The sequence below is a fragment of the Hypanus sabinus genome, chromosome 16 (assembly GCF_030144855.1).
Source record: "Hypanus sabinus isolate sHypSab1 chromosome 16, sHypSab1.hap1, whole genome shotgun sequence".
In the NCBI taxonomy this organism is placed as follows: Eukaryota; Metazoa; Chordata; class Chondrichthyes; order Myliobatiformes; family Dasyatidae; genus Hypanus; species Hypanus sabinus.
This window is the reverse complement of record NC_082721.1, coordinates 74,739,086-74,761,311: the sequence shown is the minus strand read 5'-3', so window position 1 is coordinate 74,761,311 and position 22,226 is coordinate 74,739,086. Positions and strand designations below refer to the sequence as shown.

At 43.5% G+C, this 22,226-nt stretch overlaps 1 protein-coding gene across 1 annotated transcript in view; it reads right to left on the bottom strand.

The window, feature by feature from the left end:
- Window positions 1-1,094: 1,094 nt before the first annotated feature.
- The window catches only part of LOC132405868 (CD209 antigen-like protein C), an 87,575-nt gene continuing 66,443 nt past the window's right edge, over window positions 1,095-22,226 (bottom strand). Inside the window, exons 3-6 of the mRNA XM_059990859.1 lie at window positions 22,026-22,097; window positions 12,776-12,921; window positions 7,195-7,304; window positions 1,095-2,713 (exon numbers count right to left, since the gene is read on the bottom strand). Coding sequence (XP_059846842.1) covers window positions 2,581-2,713; window positions 7,195-7,304; window positions 12,776-12,921; window positions 22,026-22,097 — 461 coding nt within the window. The 3' untranslated portion in view covers window positions 1,095-2,580. The remainder of the gene's footprint in view (window positions 2,714-7,194; window positions 7,305-12,775; window positions 12,922-22,025; window positions 22,098-22,226) is intronic.

Here is a 22,226-nt window from a genome sequence, read left to right as displayed (position 1 = left end):
TACAGCAAAACTATGTGCGTAATTTCCACGATTACTATCTCTTTAGAAGTTCTCTCAACCTATTCCCCAAGCTTCTATTTTGCCTCCCATGTAGAATTCATTGTTCTCCTTATCTCCAGTGCCTCTGCTTGTATGCAGATTGGTAAGCTTCTGAAGGTCTCAAGAACTGATAGAATTGTGGACAGTAGAAAGTTTTTCTCATTATTTGGCAGGACGTAGAAAAATTTCTGTCCAGTTTATAGATAACTAATTTTATACTATATTTTTCAGCTTTGTTGATAAGCAATACATCAAGGACTTTCGTCAAAACCATAAACACGTATTCCACTCCTAATGCCCTAATTAATTCTTTGTTGCACAATTAGAAAATCTCCAATAGTGGTTAAATATAATTCATTTTAAAAAAATCTTCATTGGCTTACATTAATTTGCCGAATTTCCAATGTGAGTATTAATCTTGTCCATCATAGTTCCTTTAGAAAGGCTTCCTCCTAACTGTTGAGGTTAAATAACTTGTCTACAGTCACTTTATTCCTGTGTACTCAGTTTTTTAAAATATTTTAATTAGTGCCTCCATCACTGAAGATAGGATTTTGTACTTCCTGTCTTGGTAAATGCCTTCCTGTAGAATCTTAGAATCTGAGCGTATGGCTTTCATTATGGTATGGAGCCACAAGATATTCAGCTATCTTCTCATGACTCACAATCGCTCAGGATAACTGTGTGATAAGGGAGAGCTCTTTCAACTAACAGAGACAACACGATTTGCAGCATCAGCGGATTTACTTTTCTGCTAATGAATTATGCTGCGAATTACTTTTAGATGTTTGCACTGCAGAATCTTGATCCACCTCCGAGATCCTGAAAGTCTTACTTTTGCCTGTTTCATTAACAACCCTACCTACCCCCAACACACCAGACTGGCAGACAGATGGAGACACACACACACACACACACACACAGACAAGTGCATTCGACCGTCGTTTTGGACTCAGAGAATGAAAACTGTGTGACATCGGATGTCCATATTCAGGAAGCTCCTTTATTGAGCATCAAGTTCATAGAGTAATTAAACAAGAAGTTTCAATGGAAGATAAATTGCGAGTTCCTAGAAAAATTCCTTCCATCACAGTGCCAAACATGAAATAACTTTAGTTCCAAGTGGTTTCCGGAAACCTGCAGACCCGGGAATGGGAAGGCAATTGTTAAGGCGTATGTTGTGGAGATATTTTGAAATATGTTGATCATTTGAGATGTATGATTCTTTTAGGGAAGATATAACTGCATTGTTATAAACTTCCTCCAGCCTCAAAAGCAAAAAAAATATAACAGTTTTCCACACAGATGCAAGGTTTATCCTCCGGGTCTGGAGAAAAAAAGATTTTACTTGAGATTCACATAGCCCGAGCTGTGCCTTATTGTTAGGGTTGAAGACTCATGATATAGGTAGGACGGGGAATAGACAGCTCACCTCCTTGAGGTTATTCTGCATTCTGGTATCAGATTGTAGCAAAAATTATACAGAAACTACCTGATTTCATGAAGGGGTTCGCCACAAATGGGGAATTCTAAACACTTTAGGGCCTTTGAGACTCCAGGCAGGATGGATTCAAATCCCAGAGTAGCAGAGATGAGAAGGAGCAGGAAGACATGGTGAACACACACATTATTGGAATTGAAACATGACTAAAATTGTCACGAATGGAGGCTCCTCAGCCAACATCACTGGAATTTGTTGAAATTGAATGCAGCTAAGCCTATCACCCATTGTGACACCGATTTCGTACTCCGGAAGATCACAGAACCTTGAGCACACACGTGACGTTGTTCGAAATCTCTAAGGGTTTCAGCAACTTCCGTCTTCCAGACGCCATTTGGAAGAAGAAAAAAAATGCTCATTCCTTCTCCTCTTCTGCATTAAATCTACCTGGTCTAGCTTTTCATCAATTGTAAGTAATCATAAGACGTTTCCAATTACGGAATCGAATTTTTTCCGAACAAAAAACACCTCAATTTCATCTGCTTATAGCCTAACCTGTTCTGAAGCAATCCTGAACCTATGCAATCTTTCCGAAGAACAAGGATTTTCCAGTCCTGATAATATCATTATAAAATTATTCTGAATAATTCTACTTTCATGTCTTCTCAACACTTGTACCGAGTGTTCAAACAAAAGACTAAACAATATAGTTTAAGATATCTGCACTGCATCCTTAAGGTGGCTGGTTAATTGTTCAGGAGAAAGATGTGAAATATTGGAACAAATCTACTTTTGGGCTGGGATAGTAAAGTTTTTAGAAAACGTTTTATGATGCTCTTTCTGTTTATGATCGAAATTTCACTGCTGCAGAAGTGGCAGAAACACAATCGTGAAAAAAACAGCAATAAAGGAGCAATAAAAGTACTGTGCATCTGCCCAGAGGGCGAAGTGAAAATAAATGAAATATTTACTCTTCTAAGCGTTAACATACTTTATATAGGCAAAATAGCCACCTTCTGCGCTATGGCATTACTGTAATATGCGCTGCATTGATTAAATAATTCATATTTCTCTTTGCTCCAGCAGTATCATTAAAGGGGTCAGAACCATACTGGTTTCTCACAGATCCAGTTCTTAAGAGCATCACAGTTTTTGTCATTCCACTTTCCATCAGGGAACATCTCCACGCAGTTTTCATGACCTTCATTATTGGGCTCCCCTGCTTTCCAAAATCTATAAACAAAACAAGGATAATAAAATTAGGAATAAGTATTACCACGTGGGTGTCAGATTTATTCTGTATGTATCCTACATGATCATGTGAACTAGGGTCATCCACAACCACTACTGTTCTTTTCCTGAAAGATATCCAACAAAGTTGTTCAGCTGGGAAATTAAAGAAGTCGATACAGCGACAATGCAGAACCAGTCCTACATTTGCAATATATGATGGGGCGTAACTTGGAAGCAAACATTTAGGAACAGGTAATCATCTATACCTACCCCTAATGCCCTTCTTATTGGTAGATGTCAGGTTTTGTAGAGATGACGGGGCAACCTACGCGATATACTGTTGTGTCTTCTATGGATAGTATACTCTGCTTGGTGGTGTAAATAATAATTAATGTGATTGATGTGCTACTTCGCTTGCTTACTAATGGGCACAATTTCTCCCAGAACTGCCGGAGCTGCATTCAAACAGGGAAGAGGACAAACTTTCCATCAGGTTCCTGACTGCTCTGCATCGATGCAGAGGAAAGCTTTTGGGAAAAAAAGATGATGAGACAGGATACGGAAAGTGTCCTGATACGGAAGGTGAAAAGCCACATTCACCTTGATAACCATTAGTTATTTCACCAGCAGTGTGATGTACCTTTTACGGACCATGTGAACCCACATTTGAGTCATTGCATTTAACGAGTCCCTTCTTCGTTTTTACAGGAGCAACGAATGAAGACATATTGTCAGCAAATGACATTCTTATAACAACATTGAATGAGCGAAACATGAGGAAATACTATTTTTGTAGAAACTGTCAGACGCACAACACCTGCAATGTTATCTAGTCCTCAAACCTTTCACTTCATTAATGCTTCAATGTCTGTTGTTTGCTTACAGCACACGGAAAGAATTAAATTGTCTAATGACCAACGACTCTGACATTGGGAAACTGAGAAAGTGAAATGGAACATATAGTTGATGATTCTGAAAGGATTTGATCACAGCTGCGTTAGGCAAGCCTGTTTCAATTAGGTGCGTTTACCGACACTGTTTAACTATCCACAACCATTCATCAATTAAATATAGGAGGAATATAGAACCATCAAGGGATCCAGATCGTTGAGACGCTTAGTTCTGTGTTTTGCGTGCATTTCTTTACTGAAATTTCACCACCTCGCACTGAGAGCTCTTTCGCGTTCTTATAAGTGGTAAAAATACCCGCCCAAACCATTTACTCTTCACATTTTCAACAACCCACCATATTTGCCACCATTTTGACTAAGTTGCATTGTTACGGCATTGTCCAAATTTATGATTATTCAGGTTAAATAAATAACAGAAATAATAATAGCTTTGCAACTAGTGTTAAAACCACAGTGAATTGTAATGAGATATATATCTTTAAGTTTGTACTCAAAACTTCGAATAATGAAAAATTGTATAATTTCCATTTCTAACAATGTTGCACCAACATGTTGTCTTTCACTGACCTATGAACAAAGGCAAACTAGCTGCTTCACTCGGGTTTTTAAAGATCAGGCCATTACACTACTTCTTGAGCATGAGAGGCTTTGTAGATACTATCACTTTCTCTAGGCTTGACGCAGTCTTCCCAGTGTAGCAGAATGTGTGTTTAATGTGCAATGTCGTCTTTAGCTTTTACAATCCGTTGTCCTCACTTCTGTTATTTCCTACTTGACCAAAAACAAATATGGATAGCCCACACCAACCAGCAACTTCTTCGTAATTTTCCTCATCCCATCGTAAGTAAAACCCCTGTCAACCCCTGCCGGATATTCCAAGATTGGAGCTTTACAAGCAAGACCACAACACCTCTCCCAGTGTGCTCCTAATCTACAACTTATGAACTGGATATAGCTCATGGTCGTTGATTTCTTTTCCAAATGGTGTGCAATCTACTGCTCTCTTTGATCATCAGTTTCAGAAGATGAAACAATTTTGCTTCAATCCCTTGATTCACACGCCGCACACCACCACGCCCATCTCAGGATGATCTTACTATTTTACTTTCCAGCTTCAGCCCTTAAAGGGTTTATGTACTCACTTGCTGTTTCTTCTGGTCCTGGAATATACTGAATCCGCAAGTTCTGAAACTCTGTGAAGCCGCCGAAATCCAACGGCTGAATAACTCTTTGTAGTACTTACAGGCATTCCTATCCTGTTCTGCATGGCCTTTGCTTCTTATTCACAACTCATTAATTTCAGGAACAAATGCTAACCCCTCACCCATATTTGCAAGCAGCTGCATTTGTCCGAATGTTTGATTCAAAGAAGACTGTCTGTCGATAGACACGGACTCCCAAGGCACTGAATGAAAAAAAAAACACCAAAAGCACAGAAATATGAAAACACCCTGGGTAAATATCCAGTAAATGTAATTTAAGTGACTGAAGATCTTTTTTAACAGCTTTGGTGTGGTTACCATATTTGAAAGTATATTCAGTTTTGCGTGCTAATTCAGGTCAGAGTTTGCTGAATTGAAATCCGACTGATAGAGCATGAAAGGTAAAACATCGAGGCAGCGTAATTGGTCTTTCAGCCAAGAATGTTGTGCCGAATTAATTAAATTAGATATTGAGTGCCAAACCAATCTAATCCCTTCCACATACTGAATGCAAAAATCCCTTCATTTTTTTTCCGAATGTTTGTGCCTATCTGGGAGCCTCTTGAACACTTTAACTCATTGACATTCACTACTGTCCGTAAATGTAGAGAGTCTTGACCAAGAAGTAGAGCACTGAGACGATGTAGCATTACACCATATCAGAACAATAAACTGCAAAATAAGAGCCACGGCAGGCCACAGAACAAGAGAGACCAAAAAGCAACAGGCAACAAGGTAACTGAAGGCCAGGAGTAACTGTCGAGGCTGGCTGGTTCGATGAGTTAAAGAGGACTATGGATGAGAAGTGGACTTAAATAGGCTACAGGCAATTACTTGGAAATGAATGGCAGGAAACGACTATTAGCTGGATAACAACTGGGTGCCTGCTTATTAAGGCCTGACATTACCCCCAGCAGCCGAAGGCCACGGACAATGCGATGGGTCTGTTGGAACTCCTCATTGCACCATGGATCACAGATGAATCTGGAGGGCATCCAAGACCTTTCCAGTGGACCGTACCCTTCCCAGTCGGGAAGATACTACACACGCTGCCACCGGTTATGTGAATATATTAATCGATGAAAATTTATATAAACAATCTTCTAAATTCCTTCCCTGCATCAGTGCAGGTTGAGGTAGGTTGACTCGACCATTGACACAGGACTTGAGGCAGCATTCTTCAAAGCTAAGTGTGATCCTCAGTGATGGTGGCCGCTAGAGACTGTAGTTAATGTAGTGACTGAAATGGGTCATATCGAAAGACCAATGAACCGGGGCAAGAGCTTGGAAGTTCGTGGGCAGGGGTAGATCTCGGGTGGACAATAAGACACCGAGCCCAGGCCAGGGTAGCGTTGATGGGCATCACCGACAGTAAGCCTGGCAGCAGTAGGCGTGGTTGGTAGCCAGTTTGGCCCTCCGTGCTCTCTTCCAAGCATCCCAGCAGCGGCGAAACAGAGCCCAAGTGGACGTGGTCTTCATTGTTGGCACCTTTGCACGGAAAAAGGGTGAAGAAAGACTTTGGATGAGAACTGGTTTTAAATAGGATGCAAATGATGAGTTTGAATCGAGTGATAGTGACTCCTGCCAGCTGCGTAGAGACTGAGAGGTGTCCTGCTGTGCCGAGTTGACTTTCCAGCTCTTGGCTGTGCATTCCAGGCATTCATAACTCGCTGAGAGCAAAATGCCCCACGAATTTCATTTGAACTTACCCGGTCGCATTTTAAATAAGGGTCACTATTATTAGTATGTTAGCTGTCCTACAGGGGGCAATAATGCACTGGACCTCCTGTATGCAATTCTACAAGGAATATGCAGTGTCCCTTCCCTTCCTTCACTTGGCTGATTGGAACACAACTTGGTCGTGCTCACACCTAAGTATGTGCCTCGTGTCTAGTGGCAGCCTTTGTCAACAAGTATTGTACGCAGGTGGACTCATGATGTTAATGAGGCACTGCATTAATGCTTTGAGAGAAGGACTGAAAAGGGATATGTCAGACTCACAGGCTGAACATTAACAAACCGACTGTTTGTATCACAGTCTTAATCAAATTCCAGGCCAGTACTATACGCTCCATGGCCTACTAAATAAGCAGCAGCTCGTTCAGTTCCGCAGTCACAATGGTCGTTACAGAAAATATTTCCTACCAAATGCAATAAGCACATACAACAGGAATGTATCCTTGTGCGACAGGATAACACACATTCTACAATAATAGACTCTGTTTTATAATTCCCTTTAATTCAGTAACCGTTAATCAGGGCAGCACCATATGCATTTCTAAAATTGAAGGTCGATAAAAGAGGACGGTTCTGTTTGAAGTTCAACGCACAGAGGTAGAATAAAATATGCGATTAGAAACTATCTCACTTTTCAGATGAAGAAAAATCCGTTCCATCCACCCAGCGCCAGTTGCCTTCCTGGACCAAATCACTGAGGCCAATCCAGGATGTATTTCGAAGATTTGTCTTTATGTACTCCTGTCATAGATTAAAAAAGTCTTTCTTTATAGGAGGTACGATAGTCAATGACATTATTTGTGACAAACTATAATTCTTAACCTACTGAATGAGGACAAACTATCTACTCACAATCAATTTGAACGAACTGCAGAATTGATTTCAGAGGGGCGTGAGAATTGCATGTCACCTCAGTTAACTTCAAGATATGCAGAATTTAAGGAAAATGCAACAACTGAACCGTGGACTCTGAGTTAAAATATTCCATCAGTTTTGAGAACATAACGATTTGCACTGAAATGCCAATCAGGAATTGGAAAAAAATGATATTTCAGAGCTTGGCAGTGTGAGCAATCAGTGAAATTCATCGAGTTGGTAATTTCTCCAGTGGCTGTTGCGCTTGGCCTTAAATATTTCGTGGAATATAAAACTGTGAAATGTTCATTTGCTGGCAATGGAGAGAATATGTTCAGCAATTAATGCACTGTTCATCGAATGAACATTTTGGCTTTACTTTTGTTTTGCACCAGCACTAAAAAAATCATAAGTATTCCATCGTGCATCTGCAATTTATCTGGTCCACTGTAAGAACTTTACACAGGAATATTTAGTTCAAACATTTTTGTCAGATATGGACCAAACACTACATAACCCTCTCAGGGTTAAGGTCGATTAAGGACTAATAGCTTGATGGTAATGCCTATGAGAGGCTTGCCAGGGTGTGCAGAATCTCTAGCCACCCAGTCAACCTCGAACCATGGTATTTGCTTACGCCAAAACAGATCAACGGCGCTTACCATCTTCCTGGACCAACACTCATTTTTGAAGTATCAGATAGTAGAAATATTGCTTACTGACTTCCTAACCGGCAAAACTGCAGGCAGTAATGGTAGGCAGCAAGCCGTGCACCACGATTATAAAAAATATTGTTGCTCCGCAAGTTTGGGTCCTTGGCCCTAGTTCTGCTCCCTGTATACATATATCTGCATAACAAGACTGAGCACCAAATTCATCTGCAGCCAGCATAACCAAACAACCCATCTACCATTCTTCTTGCACACATTTGTCACTGGAGTACCACTGAAATTGAAGGGAGGCAAAAGTTATTACTTTGTTTAAGAAGGATAATAGGGATATTCCTGGAAATAATAAACAAGTGATCTTTAAATCGGTGTTGGATAAACTATTGGGGATTATTCCAGGAAACTGGATTTACGAGCATTTGGTGAAGTTTACACAGATTAGAAATAGTTAGCACGGCTTTCTGAGGCGCTGGTCTTGCGTCGTGATCCTGACTGATTTCTTTGAGGAATTAACAAAATAAAATTGATTAATGTAGACTAACGTGTGGTTATATTTATTTTATTAGAGCGAACTTGAACTTTCCCCATGGAAGGCTCACTCAGAACGTCAAAAGGCTTGTCTGCATTGATTCAGAATTGACTTGCCCACAGAAGGCAGAATGCGATAGTAATTGAAAATATTCTGCCTGTAAGTCCCTGACTCGTGCTGTTCTGTGGAATCCGTCTTGCGACCCTTGATTTTCAGGACTTATATGAGGACGTGTAGGGGTGTATTAATGTTTGGAGGTGAAACGAAGGTTGGCGATGCTGTAGACAGTGTAAAACGTTTCCCTAATTTACAACGGGACATTGATAGGATATAGGGTTAAGCTGAGAAATGGCAGATGGAGTTCAATCTGGAAAATGCTGAAGTTATTTACATTTGAAACTCAAACTTTAAGGAGGAGTATAAGGTTAATGACAAGATTATCAGCTGTGTGGAGGAACAGAGAAATATTGGGATCTACGTCCATTAATCCCTCAGAGCTTCTGTGCTTTGATTAGGCTGTGAAGAAATAAAGTGAGTTAGCCTTCATTAGTCAGGGGATTGAGTTGAACAGCCGCGAGGTAATGTTTCAAGCAACACACACAGAATGTTGAAGGAACTCAGCAGGCAAGTCAGCACCTTCGTCAGGACATGTTTTTTTTTTAATTGGATGCTGCTTAACCTGCTGAGTTCCTCCAGTATTCTGTGTGTGTGTGTGTGTGGCTCCAATTTCCAGCATCTGCAGATTTTCTCTTGTAGGCTCTATTCAACTATTTCAGCTCTATTTCAGCTCTATTCAACTCCAGTTAGACCACACTGATTATTCTGTTTAGATATGGTTGCGTTATTATAGGAAAGATGTGAAACCTTAGACAAGGTGGATAGGATATTTAACAAGATGCTGCTGGATTAGTAACAATGTCTTATGAAGAAAGCTCATATGAGAAAGCTAGGCCCTTTCTCTTTCGAGCAAAGGAGGATCAGAGTTGACTTGATGGGTGGGTATAAGACATTAAGAGGCATAGAGTGGACGGCCGGGTCCTTTTTCCCAACACGCAATGCCTAATACTACAAGGTGAACATTTAAGGTTGTTGAACATTTTCATGGAAAGTTAGAGATAGCCTTTTATTTTTGCTTTACACAGACGGTAATAAATGCGTGCAACGGACAGCTGGGGAGTTGTGGAGCAGTTATATCAGAGAAACATAGGGACTCTTATCATTCCACATTTATGGTGAGTCTGGGAGGAAAGGTTTAGATTCATTTTGGAGCAGGTTCAAAGGTTGACACAACATCGTGGACCACAAGGTCCTTCTGTAGTTAACTGTTCTATTTTATATTTTCTGCACCTGTATAAACCATGTGATTAGTTAATCTTGCTATAATAATAACAACAACAACAACAACAACAACAACAATAATAATAATAATAATAACAATAATAATAATAATAATAATAATAATAATAATAATAATAATAATAATAACAATAATAATAACAATAATAATAATAATAATAATAATAATAATAATAATAATAATAATAATAATAATAATAATAATAATAATAATAATAATAATAATAATAATAATAATAAAAATAATAATTATAACAACCCCGTAAACTATTGGGCATAATGAATGGATTCTTTTGAATGCTACTTCGATTGATATTCAGGGATTTGGCACTAGCGTAGTCTTCCGATCTGTCTGCGGGGATTGCATTACAATGCCCGAAAATGTTCTGCAGAGATGAAAGAGAGCTACTCACTGCATCACAGTGCCAGAAATTATGCTTCGGGTGTTAGCCCTGTCCAGCTTCCAATATCTGTCTGTAATCGCGTGGGTTTTCCTTGGCTGCTCGGTTTTTTGCCCACCGCAATGAACACCTCTTAGGTTAATTAGGCATTGTGAATTGTCCTGTGAATGTTAGTCGATGATCGTGTAGGATTTATGTAGGATTATTATCAGCGGGCCTGTGATAGTCAGCCATCATTTGGTGGACTAAAGGCTCCGATTCTGTCTTGGACCTCTTGATGTCTCTGTATCAACAGGATAGCTAAGACTAGTCACGCGCACGCACAAAGAATGATTTTATCCTGTGGGCGAATTATTTGATGTCTGTAGATTGCTACAAATTATTCCTGATAAAACCAGGCTATCAATAGTGAGACTTAACCGACTACACTCTTGGAAGACATACTAATATTTTCAAAGAGGCAACTGAAAGATTCCTGACAAGAGGTCCTGCCACATCGAGACTGAGCAACAACAAGCTCTGAGTGGTGTTTAGTACTGTGTGTCTCATCTTTAGCAGCGAGGCATTCAGCAGTCATAGACGCATAGAACCATACAGTATTACAGCACAGAAACAGGCCTTTTGACACTTTTTGGCTATGTCAAAACACTTTTCTCCCTAGTTCCACCGAACTGCACCTGGAAGATATCCCTCCATACACCTCTCATACATGTAACCGTCCAAGTTTTTCTTACATGTTAAAAGTGAGCCTGCATTTGCCACTTCATCTGGCAGCTCATTCCACACTCCCACCACTATCTGTGTGAAGAAGCTCCCCCTAAAGTTCCCTTTAAACTGTTCTCTCTTCACCCTTAACCCATGTCCTCTGTTTTACCTTTCTCTGCTAGCCCCAGTGGAAAAAATCCTGCTTGCATTCACTCTATCTATACCCATCATAATTTTGTATACCTCTATCAAATCTCCCCTTGTTCTTCTACGTTCCAAGGAATAAAGTCCTAAACTATTCAACCTTTCTCTGTAACTCAGTTTCTCAAGTCCCGGCAACATCCTTGTAAACCTTCACTGCACTCTTTCATGTTAACCATATTACTATCCTCCCTGCAATTCGGCGATGGAAACTGCACACAATACTCAAAATTTGGCCTCACCAATGCCTTATACAAACTCACCATAACATTCCAACTCTTATACTCAATACTTTGATTGATAAGGCCAATGTCCCGAAAGCCCTCTTTCCTACCCATTCTACCTGTGACAGCACTTTTAGGGAATTTTGTATCTGTATTCCAATATCCCTCTGTTCTACTGCACTCCTCAGTACCCTGCCATTTACATTGTATGTTCTACTTTCTTTTCTCCTTCCAAAGTGCAATACCTTACACTTATCTGTATTAAACTCCATTTGCCATTTTTCAGCCTATTTTTCCAGGTGGTCCAAATCTCTCTGCAAACATTGAACACCTTCCTCATTGTCCGCTACACCAACAATCTTTGTATCATCAGCAAATTTGCTAATCCAATTTACCACATTATCATCCAGATCATTGATATAGATGACAAATAACAATGGACCCAGCACTGATCCCTGTGGCACACCACTAGTCACAGGCTTCCACTCAGAGAAGCAATCCTCCACTACCACTCTCTGAATTCTCCCATTGAGCCAACGTCTAATCCAATTTACTACCTCACCATGTATACCAAGTGACTGAATCTTCCTAACTAACCTCCCATGCGGGACCTTTTCAAAGGCCTTACTGAAGTCCATGTATACAATATCAACTGCCTTCCCTTCATCCACTTTCCTAGTAACCTCCTCGAAAAACTCTAACAGATTTGTTAACCATGAGCTACCACGCACAAAGCCACGTTGACACTGCCTGATAAGTTCCTGTATATCTAAATACTTGTAGGTCTGATCTCTTAGTATTTCTTCCAATAATTTACCTACTACTGACATCAAACTTACCGGCCTATAATCTCCGGGATTAGTTTATCGATGGTCCATGCGTCCCTAAGGTAGACGTGAAAGGCTCCTTGTCCAATCAATATAAAATAGGAATGTGTTTGCTCTTAGCTGGCTGAGAACCTAAAGACAAACTGCACTGAGAAAAGTGACTGTTATGTGTGGAATAACAGGAAGGAGCCTTGATTGAAATATTCCCCAGCGGTTTGCATTTTCAAAGATCATGACGTAAGCGGAATACAAATGTTTCCATCAGTGCGCAAAGTCATTTGAAAATGACTTTAATTGAAATTTTATGCAGATGTGTCCAATGAACTGCAAGCTATGGCCATGAGAGTGGGACAATTGGCTTTGTACTGTTCACTGGTTCACCAGCATCACTAAATAGATAACAAACAAATTAGAAGCGAGTAAGTTTTATCATATTTAATTCATACCTGCTCCGCCACGTTGTTACTAACAAAAAGATGGGCATTCATTGATAAACACGAGCTCTGGGCATCTTTCCAGTTTGCTGTGCCTGAGGAAATTTGATAACAGCTTTGTCTGAAGCGAGTCCATTGTTTAGGACAAGAACTGAAATCTGTGAAGACATTGAAGAAAATATCAGAGATAACTGGGTGTCTATAGAGAGGACCATTTTGGCTGGGGATAGTCATGAGATATGTGGTAGTGCCGGGCATGAGGAAACGCTCTGCTGCATCTAAGCTACATGTTCCAATGTTCAGGACAGCTTCTCAGCTAAACTCAATTCACTTCACTGGGTGAGACAATGCACAGCGAGTTACTTGAAGCTGTGGGAATAATTATGTTGGAGAAACAGAAGTGGGCGGATAGAAGAAAGTCTGGAAACAAAGTTGGTTAATAAAGGAGTAGCTCCAGAAAGAATTATATGGATGGAGAGTCGGTGACAAAAAGAAAGACGACACAGGAAATGAGAACGGTGGAAAAGGGAGCGGAAGAAAAGTGGGAACTCGGTGAACTCATGGTGTATGAGATAATGAGCGGAGACCAGGTGTGGGGGCGAAAAAGCAGAGGTAGATGAGCCTGCTTAGTAATCATCACCAACATTCCGCCAGCTGTACAAATTCAGAATTCAGTTGATTTCTAAGATGAATAATTGGCAGTATCTGATAAAAATGTATTTACTCCTTTTCAGCCTTGAGAACTCAGTCTGAAGTGTGTCAATTAAGCTGTGGGTCCTTTCTGAATCTAGTGTAGCTGAAAGAGGGGAACAATTTAGATCATGCAGCTCTGATTTTCATAGAAACATAGAAAATAGGTGCAGGAGTAAGCCATTCGGCCCATCGAGCCTGAACCGCCATTCAGTATGATCATGGCTGATCATCCAACTCAGAACCCTGTACCTGTTTTCTCTCCGTATTCCCTGATCCATTTAGCTCACAAGGGCCATGTTGCAGGGCAAGGCTTCAGGCGTAGGTCAGGTTGCAGGGCAAGGCTTCAGGCGTCACAAGATCATCCACAATGGAGTACTGTGTCCAATTCTGGTCACCTTAGTATAGGAAGGATGTGGAAACATTGGAAAGGGTACAGAGGAGATTTACTAGGATTCTGCCTGGTTTAGTGAGTATGGATTATGATCTGAGATTAAGGGAGCTAGGGCTTTACTCTTTGGAGAGAAGGAGGATGAGAGGAGACATAATAGAGGTGTACAAGATATTAAGATGAATAGACATAGTGGACAGCCAGCGCCTCATCCCCAGTGCACCACTGCTCAGTAGAAGAGGACATGCCTTTAAGTTAAGGGGAGGGAAGGTCATGAGGGATATTAGAGGAAGGTTTTTCACTTCGACAGTGGTTGGTGCGTTGAATGCACTGCCTGAGTCAGTGTTGGTGGCAGATACACTAGTGAAGTTTAAGAGACTACTAGACAGGTAAACGGACGAATTTAAGGTGGGGGGTTATATGGGAGGCAGGGTTTGAGGGTCGGCACAACATTGTGGGCCGAAGGGCCTGTAATGTGCTATACTATTCTATGTTCTATATGTTCTATGTTATTTCAGGTTAAACTCATTAATCAATTCCGGTTTTTGCATAACACCCAATCGAGCATGGTCCATTCCCTAGTGGTGTAAGGACGAGCCAGTTTAAACCCCATCATGGAAGCTCACAAGAAATTTCCCCCTCCTGGAAAGAAGCACGACCCTGATTTTTGCAATTTACCTGCATTTTGAAATCCCTTAGACTTTGTAACATTGCTCTTTTGGCGCGCATCGTCTATCTTCCAGAATAATTTGTAGACCACAACTTTATTTGTTACATGAGGAAGACGGAGGAGAACACTAGTGCAGGACACTGGCACGTCGACTCAGTTGGGGAGGCTGGCTTAGACCTGAACGTAGAGCAGGAAACCAGAATGATCTTGACAAGGAGACGGGATTCACAGGGACTCTCTAGAACTACAGCGGAACTTAGAACTACCGGTTCTAATCGGAACAGGGAACGAAGTGTCACACAAGAATTGACCAACGAACTGGTAACTTGTGATAGAGTCGTCGTCGTATTTATTTCCCAGTCTCTGATGAAAGCCGGGTGTACGATTATTCGGTAACTCGCAGCAATTTACTGAAATTGAGACATGATCAAGGAGAAATAAGTGTCAAAGGGGAACGGCCCGGAACCATGACAGTACCCACCCCCATCAATTGGTGCCTCCCGGCTTTCCTCCAGGCCTGTCTGGATGGTCCCGATGGAAGTCCAGGATGACGGAAGAGTCCAGGATAAAAGAGCGGGGGACCCAGGAACGATCTTCAGGAGCGTACCCTTCCCAGTCCACCAGTTATTGGAAGCCCTTGCCCCGACGGCGCACTTCTAGCAATCGTCAGACAGTGTATGCCGGATGGTTGTCGATGAGCCGGGCAGGGGGTTGAGTCACAGTGGGGTCACAGTGGGCTGACGGAGACTGGTTTTATCAGAGAAACATGAAAGGTTGGGTGAATTCGCTTGGTGAGGCCGACCGCTGTGGGGTTGATAATCCATTCGACCTTGAATGGTCCCAGGAAGCGGGTGGCGAGTTTCCTAGGTTCGCATTTGAGCGGGATGTCCTTGGCGGAAAGCCACACCATCTGCTCGGGTTGCTACTCTGCTGCTGAAGTGCTGTGTCGGTCGGCCGTTTTCTTATTTCGGTTTGTCGATCGGTGTAGGGCCGTGCGAGTCACCTTCCAAACCTACCGGCAACGATTAACATGGTCCCGAACCCATGGTACAGCGATCTCTTCTTCCTGATCGAGGAACAGCGGGGGTTTGTGCCCAAGGGAGCACTCGAACGGGGATCTCCCAATGGCAAAGCTCACTAGGGAGTTATGGGCGTACTCAATCCACGGGAGATGGTCACTCCAGGTTGACGGGTGGTTTGCCCTTACGCAACGTAATGTCGCCTCCAGGTCTTGGTTGACTCGTTTTGTCTGCCCGTTGGTCTGGGGGGTGGAAACCGGATGACAGGCTGGCCGTTGCTCCTCGGGCTCGACAGAAAGCTCTCCATATTTGCGAGATGAACTGGGGACCCCGATCGGAGAGGATGTCCGCGGGGATTCCGTGGAGGTGGAAGACGTGGCGGACTAGAAAATCTGCGGTTTCTGCGAGTATGGGAGTTTAGGGAGGGCCACAAAATGCACCGCCTTGGGCAATCGGTCTACCACGGTGAGGACAGTTCTGTTTCCGCGGGAAGGAGTTAGACCGGTAAGGAAGTCTAAAGGGACGTGGGAGCAGACGCCCAGGTGCAGGTAGGGGACGGAGTAATCCCGCAGATGGCCGATGGAAGGCTTTTCCACGGGCTCAGACTGAATCTGTGGAAAAATAGGAAGGGACGTCAGAGTCCATGGAGGGCCACGGTCCGATCGACTCCGGAATGGAAGGCGAAGCGAGAAGTGTGCCCTTTCTGTAGAACCTGTGATCGAACAGCATCGGGTACAAAGAGTGTATTGGCAGGTCCGGTGCCTGGGTCTGGTTGCGTCCCTTGGACCTCTTTGACTTTGGACTCGGTCTTCTAGGTGAGCGCATCCACTACACAGGATGGTGGAAGAATGGACTCGAAGTTGGAAAGATCCTCCTCGGAAACGTATTGGCGGGACAGGGCATCCGGCTTCCCATTCTTGGAATCCGGACAATAGGTGAGGATGAACCTGAACCGGCCAAAAAATAATGCCCAACGGGCCTGGCGGGAATTCAGGCGTTTGGCGGTCTGGATATATTTAAGGTTCTTGTGGTCTGTCCAGACGATAACTGGGTGTTCCGCCCTCTCCAAACAATGCCTCCACACTTCCAACGACAGTTTGACCGCTAATAGGTCCCGTTTCCCCACGTCGTAGTTTCGATTAGCGGGAGTCAGTCGGCGAAATAACGCACAGGGATATAGTTTCTGATCCGGGCCCGAACGCTGGGACAGTACCGCTCCCACCCTGTAGTCAGAGGCGTCAGCCTCCACAATGAACTGATAGGAGGGGTCCGTTTGAATCCGAACCGGGGCAATCGTGAAACGCCTTTTCAGTTCGGCGAATGCTGAGTCCGCCTCGGAGTTCCATAGGAAAGGGGTGGCAGGTGAGTTAAGTCGGGTACGGGGAGCCGCCACCTGACTGTTGTATCTGATGAACCGAAGGTAGAAGTTTGCAAACCCCAGGAACCGTTGGAGATGCTTGCGGTCCGAGGGTTTGGGCCACTCCGCCACAGCCCGAATCTTCGCGGGATCAGCTCTCACCTGTCCCCTCTCGATGATATAACCAAGGAAGCTGACCGAGGGTACGTGAAATTCGCATTTCTCCGCCTTTACGAATAATTTATTCTCCCCAACCTCTGCAGGACTTGACGGACTTGATGCACGTGTTGCTGGGGACTGCTGGAAAAGATCAGGATGTCATCCTGATAGACAAACACGAAGAGGTTTATGAAGTCTCTTAGAACATCTTTAATCAATGCTTGAAAAACTGCGGGGGCATTGTTGAGGCCGAAAGGCATGACTAAGTACTCGAAGTGGCCTAACGGGGTATTGAAAGCCCTCTTCCAGTCGTCCCCCTCCCTGATCCGCACAAATGGTAGGCGTTTCAGAGGTCCAACTTCGAGAAGCTGGTGGCTTCATGAAGTGACTCGAACGCAGTGGGTACTTGTTCTTAATGGTCATATGATTTAGGCCTAGGTAATCGATGCAGGGACGGAGAGAGCCATCAACCTTCCCCACAAAGAATAATCCAGCGCCCACCGGGAAGGATGAGGGTCAAATAATGCCCGCCGCGAGAGACTCACTAATATATTTCACCATGGCTTCTTTCACAGGCCGGGATAAGTTATACAGGCAACTGGTAGGTAACGAGGCCCCGGGAAGAAGGTCGATAGCGCAGTCATTCGGGTGGTCTGGAGGCAGGGAAAGAGCGCGTTGCTTGCTCTATACCTGTCCCTGGTCGTGGTATTCTGTGGAAACTCTGAACAAGTCGAATGTTTCAAAGACAGACGAGGTCTCTATCTCCTCCCTAAGGGATATGACCGACTGCAGTCAAGTGGCGTGGCAAAGCGGGCTCCAACTGGCTATCCTCCCGGTAGACCAATCAATGCAAGCATTATGGCGGCGTAACCAGGGGTATCCAAGTACTATCGGGGCTTGTGGAGAGGAGATTAGGTTAAATTGTATCTGCTCCTGATGATTCCCAGAGAGGATCAACTTCAGTGGTGGAGTACAGTGAGTGACTTGAGCTAGATGTCTTCCGTCCAGTGCCTGGGCTTCCAGAGGGGTAGACAACGGCTCCCGAGGAATTCCTGCCTGGGCAGCTATGTCTTAACACAACAGATCCCCCTCAGCACCGGAGTCTATCAAGGGAGACAAGGACAGGGACTGCTGGTTGTAGGTTACAGTAGCTTGGATCTGCATCCGGGCTTGGGGTACTGAAGGGAGTGTCGTCTGATTCACCAGAGCAGTTGGAGCGTGGACTGCACTAGGAGCGGATGGGGAAGAGAGGCTGGCCGAAGATGGTAAGGGGGGCAGTAGGGTGACCCGAGGAGCGGGGTGACCGGTCTTTTCTCTCAGACGTTCTCGAAGTCGATTGTCTACCCTGGTGGCTCGAGAGATCAAAGAGTCCAGACAGTTCGCGTCATCCCAGCCCGCTAATTCATCTGCTATCTTGTCAGAGAGACCCCGTCGAAACACTTCCTGTAGTGCTTCGTCATTCTACCCAGATTCGGCCGTTAATATTCGGAATTCTACGGAGTATTTTGCTACGCTTCGCGAGCACTGACAGAGAACCAGAAGTCTCCTAGTGGCGTCTTTCCCGCGAATGGGCTGTTCAAAAACCTTCTTCATTTCGGAGACGAACGTGGAGGATGACGAACAGTCCTCTGGCCGGTTGTCCCAAATCCCGGTGCCCCATGATAAGGCATCCCCTCGTAACAGCTCCATAATGTACGCAATTATTTATCTGCCTGAGCTGTACGTACTCGGCTGTTGGTCAAAAACCAGAGAGCACTGCAGTAAGAAAGCCGGGCACTTCCCTAGGTCCACAGCATTGGATCCGGTCCGGGTACGTAAGGCTCTCGAGGTGATTGTGTTGCCGTGCCCAGGGGCGTACCCATCTCAGGTTGTGTTGTTTGGTCAGACTGGGTTCTTGGAAGGGACAGAGTAGGGGGAGCGGATACCCGGAAAACCTGCTCACCGACCTTTACATCCTCGGATAGGGCACGAAGATCTTTCATGACTTCTCTGATTAGTTGGTCATGTATGCCCAGTAGGGAGCCCTGGCTAACGAGGGCCTGTTGCACCGGGTCAATGTCCACTGGGTTCATTCTGGCCAGTTCGTTCTGTTACACGGGGGCGACGGAGGAGAACCCAAGTGCAGGACACTGGCACGTCTACTCATTTGGGGAGGATGGCGTAGACCTGAACGTAGAGCAGGAAACCAGAGGGATCTTGACAAGGAGTTGTGATTCACAGGGACTCTCTAGAACTCAGAGCGGAACTTAGAACTAACGGTTCTAATCGGAACAGGGAACGAAGTATCGCACGAGAATTGACCAACGAACTGGCAACCTGTGATAGAGTCGTCCTCGTATTTATTTCCCAGTCTCTGATGAAAGCCAGCTGCAGGATTATTGGGTAACTAGCAACAATTGACTGAAATTGGGGCATGATCAGGGAGAAAGAAGTGTTAAAGTGGAACGGCGAACCGGAGCCCTGACTTGAGTACTGATTGGGCGACTGTATACATTTCCCATCAGGGTCTTTTTATCCCTGCAGTTATTTAGCTCTTCCCACAAATATGCAACACCACCCAACCATATGTCACCTCTTTGTAATGATTTGATTTCATTTTATTAAAACCAACAGAGCAAAGCCTTCCTACCTGTCTTTGGGATACAATGTGTATTCTTGAGCATTATGCTCTCAGCTGTAATCATCTTTCACCAGTGATTCAGAGATGCCTAGAACATCATACCTGCCAATCTACAACAGTGCTGCAAGTTCATCTACCGCCCTTTATATACTGAGCACATTCAAATATAACACGTTCTGTCCTGTATTCACCCTTTTCGATCTTGCCCACCTTTAACATTGCAGCTCATCCTGTTTACTGACTTTTTACCCTATCAAGAGCCTCCACTCACTACACAGAGCCTCTGTTTGTAAACCAGCTATCTCATCTTCAGCACTATCATCTGTCCTTCCTAAGTTACTTTTTGCAATGAGATAATGGACCAGGTGCAGGTCAGTGTGACTAAGCAGAAAAATGGTTCGACACAGCCAAGAAGGTCCAAAACGCCTGTTTCTGTGCAGTAATGTTCTATGGTTCTAATGTGCATTTCAGGAAACTAGTCACACCACGGTCAACATTTTGTTTGCTAGCTTTGCTTGAGTTCTTACCAACATCCTCTGCATCCTCTCCACAAACTGTTCTGACACTCTGGTTCCTATGCCCCTGCAGCGCTGGCTTAAATCCTTTCATACTACATTAACAATGCTTCCCGCTGGGATATTTGTTCCGCTCCAGTTCAAGTGCAAACCTTCCCATCTGTACATGTCCTACACGCCCTGGAAGAGTGAACAACGATTTGAATCTCTTACATCCTCCCTCCTACACCAACTCCTTAACCATATATTAAACTGTATAATCTTCTTACTTCCTACCACGAGGCACAGATGGCAATCCTGTAGTCACAATCCTGAAGGTCCTACCTTTTAACTTAACAGTTAATTCCGTGAAAAACCTATACAGTCGTTACTAATCTTACCCATGACATTCGTATCAACATGGAACAGGATTTTTGGCTGTTCACCTTTCTACTTAAGAATCCCAAGGACTCGATCGGATATAGCATGGACACTCGCACCTGGCAGACAAAATACCATACGCGAAAATCGCTCACACCCACAGAGGCTCTTGACTGTTCCCCTAACTAACAAATCACCCATCACCATAACATGCCTATTCTCTCCCCTTCAAAGCTGACTCGCAGAACCAGACTCAGTCACAGACACTCGACCACTGCGACTTTTGGCTATTAGGTCAGCCCCTAACCCCGACAGTGCGAAAGCTGATATATGTTGTTGACGGAGATGACCACATCGACACATTGCACTGGTTCTTTAACCCCTTCCCCCTCCCGACTGTCATACAATCTCCTGTGTTCTGCACCTAGGGAGTAACTACCTCTCTACATGCTCTATCTGTCATCTCTTCAGCCTCCCAAATGATCCGGTGTTCGTCTAGTTCATCATACAATTCCTTAACGCGGATTGTGTAGAAGCTGAAGTTGGATGTGGTCGGAAAGGATTCTGGAGGACACTATGTCTCCTTACATCCTGCAAGAAGAGCATTCCACTGACTTGTCTGACGTCTCTATTATCCTAGCTAAGCACATATAAAGAAGTGAAGGAAAAAGAAACTTAATCTTGAGTTTTTATTACTTTGCTTTCTCTGTCTCAAGCTTGTTTTCGCCTCGAATAGCTAAAGCTGCAATCAAACCATTCTGACTCTGTCCACTCAGATAACGGCTGATGTGACAATGAACTTGTCCCTGCCTTCCTTTATTTTGGTCTTGATAATCAATGCTAACAGCATTCGTTAGTCAAAACTCTTTTTCGCTTTGTCAATCCTCTGCTGACATCTCTGTTTGGTCAGTGGACCGGAGAGAAATTCCCTCCTTTCAAAACTTTCGATATCTAGTTCTGTTGCTGGACATAGCTATTTTTCTAGATTAAGATATAGACAAACATATTAATATCACAACATCCCGATTTCCTGGGCATGGAGGCAGTACTTTCGGCCTTGAGGTCGCTCCTCCTGTTTCTCTGGAACTTCGAAAGAATCTGTTTATTCTCCTCTCTCTTTCACAATTCTGACGAATGATCCTCCACAGTTATTCTTCTATTTCGACCGGAAATGTTGAACACTTCATAATTTCAAACATTTCTGTTTTCATTTATTGTTTTCGCACGATTTTAATTCAAGGTCAGTGTCCTTGTGGTGTGATGTGAATTACCAGCTGCTGGGGGCATAAAGTAAGAAAATTTTCCAGGAGGTAAGCAAATGAGTAAGATTGGATTTGACTTTGGAGTTTGGGACATAAATAGGATTAGCTGAAACAATTTTAGCAATCTCTGCCACTCTGCTCCTTATCAACATTCATATCTTTTCCAAATTTAAAAAAAAAATTGGACTGGATATTTTGTATGATAATTATTAAACTTACTCATAATCAGCTGCGAAATCTCATCCTGAAGTTTAGCCAAGGCGCTAACATTCTTCTCGTGGTTTCCTGCAACTAAATATGGATATCAGGTTAGATCGTGTGGTTTTATTTGACACTAGCTCATCATGTCTTCAGTCTCGAATGATTTGACTACTGACGATAATCATCATCAATCTGATTGAAAATACTGATAAACCTGAA